Source organism: Electrona antarctica (assembly GCF_951216825.1).
Source record: "Electrona antarctica genome assembly, chromosome: 22".
NCBI classification, from domain to species: Eukaryota; Metazoa; Chordata; class Actinopteri; order Myctophiformes; family Myctophidae; genus Electrona; species Electrona antarctica.
In genome coordinates, this window is record NC_136805.1 from 2895541 (window position 1) to 2904665 (window position 9125).

Genomic DNA, 9125 nt, shown 5'->3' on the forward strand with positions numbered 1-9125 from the left:
CATTGTCTCCCCATCGTCGTCCGATGAGCTATACCGGGAAACCATTGAAGAAGACGATCAACCCGGAATGTTTTGAGGTAATCTTATTGTAGAAAATGCCCTTCTATAGTGATCAGAAATCATAAGATGATCGCTACAAATAGATGCTTGGATAATTACTACTACTAGTCAGATCATGACGCCAGAATGACTCACCACGATGGCCCCCAGCCATTAGCCAGCACCGAAGGTGCTGGCTAATGGTGTTGGTCGGTGCATTGGTGCTGGCTAAGGGCTGGAGGGGGGGGTTGGTGTCGATCGGTTGGTTGGTGCAGTACAAATGTATCGTAGCAGGCATGCACGCATGGCAGTACAAGTATTTTATATTGTAGCGTGCCTTATAGGCGATCTGATCTTTAGAGTAATGTTCGCTCCTTTTATTTACTGTCTACAAAGACGGAGAACAAACATGCATCGTTTACTGAAGCAACGCGTGGTTATGATGACGTTGCTACAAGGATCGGAGGGGGGACGGGGAGTGAAGCTAACAGTAGCGTATTATATAAGATCTGTATGACGTTTCATTGACGTCTGAGCTTGCATGATAATTGCATTCATTGTATATTGTATACAATCATGATTGTACATTGTTTAGTGTGTCTCCGTGTGATGATGATGATGACGATGATGTCAGATAGCCTACGTCCCCCCCCCCCCCCAACTGGCTATTGGCCGGGCTGACTACAGCTAAATGTTTATTTTTATATATTTAGAACTGGCATCGGAGGAGGAGGAGGATGATGATGATGATGAAGACGAAGAGTCAAGACTGCGATGGAGTTCTCCGACACTGAACCGGATGCATTCATTCATTTCAGTTGTTGTTTTTTTTTAAATTTAGCCTACACACACACACACCGTCAAGAACAACTGGAATGCAGTGGTTTGGGGACACTGGGGAGTTTGGGGACAACTGTTTTGTATGTAGGCCTATTTATTTTCTGTAATATTTATTATAATTGTATTATGTTAGTAGTCATAAAAAATAAAAGACAAGCTTTTACAATGAGTTAGACCTGTCATGGCTATTTTGTTCACTAGTCTGAGGTTTATGGTTTGACTAAGCGAGTTTCAACTGTGATTTACTCTGTAACGGTAGATGGTAAGAACCCAATTTTTTTGTTATAATACAGTATACATTCAAGTCTATATTTTGATACATATCATGGGCACAAAGTCATATCAAAACAATGTCCTTGGATGAGTTTTTTATCAAAACTGTTTCTTCACAACAGGTTTTTGAGATACATGCATGAATAGACACGGTACTGGTAAGACTATGTAAACATGGTATATATCAAAATGTGCGTTAGAATGTCTAATTTTACCCCAAAAAAGAATTGAGTTTATATGATGTTCCATTTCAGAGCTAGGGGGACTTTTAGCTGGATAGGTCAGATTGATCATGACTGACCATGCTATTTATAGATGGCAAAATATCTACAGTGGTACATGTGAGAAACTTTTTATTTTATTTTAATTGAACTAGACAACTCACCCTTTAAAATGAGATATTGCATGGCTATGTACGCCCAGCAGAAACAAAGTTATTTAGAAAATAAAACTTCAACCGGTCATAACTTTTTTTGTTGTCCTAGAAACACTACCCAGTGTAAATGCAGGCTCTTTTAAATGGCTTCCAACACCACAACTAAACATTTTATCAACTCAGTTAATTTTTTTCCTGGAAGCAGACAAGCCAAGCTTTCTCTGAAGGTCTTTCGTTGTCACACATTCACAACAGAGAATTTTCAATAAATCATTCAAAAACGCCATTCTGCCATAGAGAAGTCTAAAAACTATATAGAAATCCATGAAACTCTCAAAGAGTTAAGAAACTATAAAACTAAAACAATTTAGCAGAATGTCTCATTTTGAATTATAAAATAACTGTAAAATAAGCAGATCTACGAGCTCACAATGTGTTGTTCTTGTAAATTAGTTATTTGCAACATGGAAAAAATGTATATAGGGCTGGAGTGGTTAATGTATGATTTGTAATAACCATAATCTACACAGTAACCAGTAATTACAGTATTCAACTACATGCGTATGAGTATTACGGTCCCATATACTGACAGGTCATCCATTAGGGAAGACATGGTTTGGAGTTGTGTTGAGTTGATCATATGGACAAGCGCAATTCCCTCATGAGAAAACTTGAATTACCGCATGAGATAGCATTTGAGTAATAGTATTGTGTGAACCTAAAAAGTGAGACACAGAACTCATACGTTAGTGTGAGTGACGTGCAATTAGATATGTAAAGGGTATTATTGGCAAAGTTGATTCACCAGACATAGAAATCAGTAGTACTGTGTTTTACGGAACCTGATTACTGTGGGACCATCAGATGGATCGCCTATCGCATCGCACGGCAAGTCACATGTACAGTCAGACTGTTTCCGCACTTTGATGTCTGAACAGTATGCGTGTGTTGGTTTGGGGCCCAACACAGGCGGGAATTGACTATTTCCCGAATTACATTTTGGGAACATGGACATGCAGGCACTTGGACAGAGGCATGAACAATGGAGGACTATATGTGAGAAAAGGGAACATTCCAGGGATGAACTAATGACTGTCTTTTTCCTTTCATGTGATGGAACACTGTACGTCCACTCTGTGGCGAGGTACGTGCGATTGCGATGGTGGGCCATTGGTGATGTCATAGTGAGTGGGTGAGTAGAGAGTACTGCTTTTTGGGGTCAATCTGATTCAACTTTACTACAGTGTCTCAAGACATTTTACGTGTTGAGCAGCGACCCCTGCTACATGCCTAAATTAAGCAGTTTTACGACGGAGGTAACAAGACACTGTCCTTTAAGCGGGGGGAATCGTCAAGCTTGATGAGATACTTTTTTGGCTTGTCAATATGATCATACAACTTTCCTATAGTCAATAGTCTATCAGACAACTGAATAAAGGGAGTTTTAGGACTCACAAATCTTGTAGTAAATTGGTCTTGATTCAAACGTAATATTAATGAACAAATAGGTCAAATCAGACAAACCCACAGCCAAATAGGGGATGATTCCCTATGTAATGTTTAATGCAGAGTGGTCAATGGCCACTCAGATACATCATGCAAATAGGGATACAAAATTGGCATGAGCACACAAGGTTCGACTTTATACATTGACTAATTATGTAGATTTAAAAATGCGTAAATACTACTGTAGCACCCTTAAACAAAATAGGTAATATACGACATAGATATGGAACAGTAAAGTAAGAAATAAGTTGTTACGGAAACGGTGGAGGGCATGACGTCATGTCTCCCTCCCATGCGTTCCCAGGAGCACTGAAGAATATATATAACACAGGCAGATAGATACCGTATACTACTGAGTATCTCATATTGTAAGTAAGACTCACATATCAAGGGGTACCTAAATCATTGGGCTTGACTAGTTCACCAGCCTCCCCAACGCCTAAGGCAAGATAGCATAGGCATTTTCAGACGCAAAATGTAAACTTGTCCGCAGAAATAGCCTGATCACAGCTGTTAAAATAACAGTGGGGGCTCAGTGTCCATTTGCACCCCTCATTTCAGAGTAGCAGTGTGATTGACAGGCATCAGTGTTTAAGGGGGGGCAAGAGAAGGTCCCCTAATAGGTGTGTCTGTCATAAAACATTGTCTCTGGTCAGCAAGATGTGTTGTGAGCGAAATTAGAATTTAGACCAATGTGAACCGTTACTGTCCTCCACGAGGACTGGTGATGATTATTATTCTGGATAAGTCACACTCATGGCAAATGCCCTGTTGACTCATTTTTGTTGTCAACATTTAACTAATAGGCCTGTACTCCTATCTGCTTTAATCAGCTAGAGAACGGGGTCAGGCATTTCACTTTTTGATTCCAAGCAGTGATGTAAATAGATTCTCAATGCTCTACTATCTTCCTAAAATTTCTTCCTGAATTTAACTAGATGTGTTTACTATCTTCTAATTTAACTATAGATGTGTTTAATTGATTCTAGATGTGTCCAGTAATTTTTTAATTTCTTAGAAGAGTAATTTTTAAAAGTAAATGAGTCCTGGGATGCAGGAATGATTTTGTAAATAAGTCAGGGGGATATATGTGTCCCACTTCAACAACGTTAGGAGTTATATTTTGCCATTTTTACAAAGTGCAGCATACTCCACAGTTCAGTAACATAGCGTAATACACACATGCACTGTCACTGACGGTGCATGGTTACAGCTGCTGTTGCATTGTAGTCAGTCTTTTTCCTGTATGAACAATGGTCAGATACCTGTGCAACCGGATTTCTGAATCCGATTGTGTTTTCATTACTGTTAGCAACACTACCAGTGTTGAAAGTGCGAGCTTCATCTTTGTACATAGAATATGGCTTGTAATATCCCAAAAAGGGGCGTAAACAGTTGTCGCTTCCAGCCGGCATCCTTGTTTCAGACAGGGACTTGTCCATGCAATTATGTGACGGAGGAGGACTTTAGAAGGAAGGATTTTTATTATCTGGACTTTCCATCAAACAATCAAGCAGCAAGCATACTGGTCAATTAATTAAGACGCATACACATTTGTATGATAAGCTATGAGGTTCAATTTGAATGTCTAGTTGATCATGGTGTTTATTTATATATCAATAAATATATCAATAATAGTGTAAACCATATACAGCAGAGTCATGTACATACTATTTTAACAATGAGAACCTACAGCAGAGTCATGTAAATACTAGCATTTTATTTTAAGAAATCAGTTGAGTGAACCCGTGGATCAGCTATTTTCAATGAACAAGATTTAACAGTTAAAAACCATTTAACCAAGTCGGCCTTCCTACTTACCGGAGAAAGTTTATTGTTAGTGTGTGTTTTTCAAAATGTATTCCTAGATGTGTTTATCCTTAGTTTATTTCTTTATAGATGTGAGATCATTTTATTTGAAGTTAGGGGGGAAAAAAAATGTACCGAAAGATAGAAAAGGATTTTTAAAAATAGCAGATCTGCGTGCACAAAACATACCTAGCACGTTGTTTCAATTATAGATAGACTGGCAGGAGGAAGTGACGAATAGGGTAAAATAGCTTAGTGTTAATAGGATGTTGATGCTGTTAAATAGCTTAGGTAATATTAAAAATGTTTAAAGTAAAGCGATGGTTCTAGCAATTATGAGCAATTCTATGGATAAATTCTATCTATATCCGACAGAAGTGCTCAGAGGGGGGGACATGTATAGTTTAAGAAGTGTATAGTTTATGAAGTATAGTTTAAGTTGAACATAATTTAATGCAAATTCATTTTAAGCATTGGAACATAATTTAATTCATTACATAATTTAATTCAAATTCATTTTTCCTTCAAATTTCCCTACAGTTCATTTACATTCTTGAGTCTATGGCGACATATTGTCAAACCTCTAAAACTACATTCAGTAGGCTGCTGAAACAATAAACAAACAAAACCTCTACGGCATTTTAGATTGCATGTCAAATTGTAGATGTACCGAGTAGAATTGCGGGCCCACATTTGTCTGAAAGATCTGATGAGTAAATTAATGTTATTTCAAAGGACCTGGCCTCATGTCGCCTATTTTGCTGTTTACAGTAACAGAACACGTACTGCTTGTGAAGAGTTGGTTCCACTCAAACCAGTAGTAATAGCAGTAATTCAGATACAGGTACAGGGGAGACTAGACTACACATGGGGAAGTTTTTTCACTCAAGTACTACACTATATTTAAATATTTATAAAATACTGCAAAACCATACACACACACATAGTGCAAACTGACATATGAGGAAAGTACCCAGTCCACATATTCTATACAGTATAAGGTCCAGCGACCACATTCTAACTTACCTCAAACAAAGGGTAAAACGTAGGTAGTCACAGCAGCAGATTACATGTAAAATCTCATTCCCCATTGACCATTCAAATAATTTGGCAAATAGCTTTTTGAAAAACAAAAGGTAAAAGGAGGAAAAAAAAAAGGTAAGATGTTAGTGTATGTAAAATAGTTTGTTTTCATGTTCTCGGTCAAAACCGGTTTAAGTCACTCTTAGTGCACGTCTGTGAACGTATTATTGTTAGAAGGAAACTTTATGCGTAGGTTCCCCCAGTGATGAGTAGTTCGTAGGCGGGGTCTCGGCTCCACCTGCAGAGTACCACACATGCACACAGCATCCCCAGCATCTGAATTGCAGCAAATGTTAGTGCAGCCCAGATGACATACATCATGATCTTTTTTAGTTTCTTCACAACTAGAACTTCACATCCCTCCGGGTAGAGGTCTTCAGTATGAGCAAGAGATCCAGTGCAGGCTTCTGTATTACTTTTGCAGCAGCTAATGGGGACGCTGTTGTTTTTAGTTTCATTAAACCAGCGAGTGTTCATCCAATCCGAGTAATTGTGGATTCCGCAGCACTGAAGCTGTCTCTGCACATAGTCGATGGCACGGCTCGGGGCATCACTGTTGGTGCCACTGTACTCGTCATACACGTTCCGGATGGAACCGTTAACCTCATCTTCAACCTTTGCTCTGTAAATATATCCAAGAACCACCACAGCCACTTCCGTCATGAACACCAGCAGAAGGATGATCACAAACGTTGCAAGTCCACAGTAGCTCTCTCGTACTGTAGCACAGCATCCAATGAGTCCAATAATGAACAAGAGGGCTCCGACAGCGATGATGGTCACAGCAGGGATAAAGGTATACACATCCTCAAAGAAGTGGTCATAGTCATCATATGTGATGAACACATAGGCTCCAACATAGCATAAAATACCAGCTGCTGCCCAAAATATCAGATTTAGAAAGACCAACACCGTCTTTGACGACGTTATGCCGCACTGCCCCATGCCTGATACTGAGAAGGAATCCAGTATTGCTATAAAAGTTAAAAGGCTTTTCTTCTATTCAGACATATTGTCCTGGCCCGCTGACATCCCGATACCCCGACTGACCGACTGAACCTCTGGATGTTTTGGTTTGAGCAAGGCTTCCACCTGATGGTCTAAATGTGTTGACAATTTAATGAATATCTTCCTTTCCCAGTGTGCATGGCATGGTTAATATGGCGATATTGACTAACTCACTAAAAACTTAGAATAACTCGTCTAGGAAGAGTGTTGTGATACAATGCAATTACAGGAGGAAGGACAAAGGGAAAAATGAGTATCTATAGACATTACATCGACAAAGTAAGAACCCACTCACTCCCACACGATCTCATACATTATTGAAATATTTGTATTGACAGGAGGATACTAGTAGTGATGAAATACAGTGTAAAGATGCAATAATGTGTAACCTGTCAATATAGCTAATAACCATAAGAGAGGGAGTTAACCATAAATCAGACTGTGAAAGATTGTGATCAACTGTGATCAAGATAGATCTTAATAAATTCCTAATTATGTATTATCATCTGGGGAAAAGTATAGAACAAATGTTTTAGAATAGGGGTAGTGTGTTGTTTTGTTTTTTTCCAGCTCTGAAATCCAATAAATTAAGAGAAACATATCAGGAGATGTGTTTAAACAAGGAAAAAAACAAACAAACAAATGAAGACAACCAGAGAAAGCACTGAAAGGATTTGGGTTTGTATGATGGGTAAATATACACACATACATTGACGTCAGTCTAGTGTTATATGAATTACAATTTAGGCATTTAGCAGACGCTCTTAATCCAGAGCGACTTACATTAAGCAATAACAAAAAGCATGGCATACATCACATGTATAAAAAGTAGTTATCATGAATCATGCGTAAACTAAGAACGTAACATTGGAGTATCTATGTAAACTATACATACTATACTATATAATATATTATACATGTGTACTATAAAGTGCTATGACTACATAAAGTGCAATTCTAGAGCTGTCTACATAACAAGCTGAAGCTGAAGACAATTAATGTAAAATAATAATAATAATAATAATAATATTGAAATGAATTTTGTATAACCACCTTTTTAACCACGGTGGAAATAATTCAAGTGAACAAAATTACCTGCAAGTTGTTCTCCCTCTAAGAAAACCTGACAGACATATAAATATGTCACATGGGCCAGTGACACCAATGAGAGCCAAGCCACATCATCATGTCCGTCCAGAGACTCCAGACGTCCCTACAAGGCCCACACGCATTCAATTCCCGCAGTCACCCCCCAGTGACAGCGATGGGAGCCGGATAAAGACGAAATACTGGGCCCACCATGGGGAAAAAAGACTAAAATGCCATGCCACAACGTGTGACAGAAACATAAGGAGAGGAGAACATTTGCATGGAGGAAAGAACCACGGAAAAAGACTACACCTGATGCTGGCTTATGAGTGATCGCTCAAGACAAATCGAGGGTCGTAGGTTGGAATTTCCCAATAAGAAGAAAAAGGGTTTTCGCCCCTACCAGCCATCAGAAGTTGTGTGTAATAAAAAGAAAATTATCATGTGGGTGAACATTGAATACACTTAAATGTAAACCTTTCTTACTCTAGGAGATAGTCCATATATAAGTCATCTTTTTGTAGTAAATCTGCAGACAGTATAGTATCTCATGTTCCTTGGTATAAATTAATATTAGGAATTTAATTTACATATTTGAAATGGCGGACTGTAGTGGCAGAAAATACTACACTGCCTGGAGCAAGGCTTCCACCTGTTGATTGTCTGTCAAGATGACCTATTCTTACCCAAGACCCATGTTTGACCATGTCCACTGACCACACCTCAAATGTATTTGTGTTCCTTCACTGTGTATAAGAGAGACTCGTGTCTGCAGCTGGGGAGGCTTGCATCCGTGCACCTCCCTGGGCTGGTACAGACCACTCCTTGTAATAAACGTGACATTGTTTCAGTCCACTCTCTACCTCGATTATTTCTTAAAGTCTCTGTTAGGAGTATTAAGTTCCGATCACATGGCACACTCTGGGTCTCTTGGGCGTTGTATCTTGGTGGCATCCTGCCAGTGTTTCTCCATCCTCATGAGCTCTGTGTTCTGGGGCTCTTACATTGTCTTGACTGGAGATTGCTTTCCTGCAGGGTCCAGCCCAGTCTTGTGCAGATGGCTGCTGGCCCACCTGGAGGCCCCAACCTCAATTGTTCGGTT

The 9125-nt window shown here is 39.1% G+C and overlaps 1 protein-coding gene across 1 annotated transcript; it reads right to left on the minus strand.

The window, feature by feature from the left end:
• Positions 1-6000: 6000 nt before the first annotated feature.
• On the minus strand, positions 6001-6966 carry LOC306915419 (tetraspanin-3-like). The gene has a single exon (XM_079492745.1). The coding sequence runs from the start codon at positions 6869-6871 to the stop codon at positions 6110-6112; it is 762 nt and encodes a 253-aa protein (XP_079348871.1). The 5' UTR covers positions 6872-6966; the 3' UTR covers positions 6001-6109.
• Between the last annotated feature and the right edge of the window lie 2159 nt (positions 6967-9125).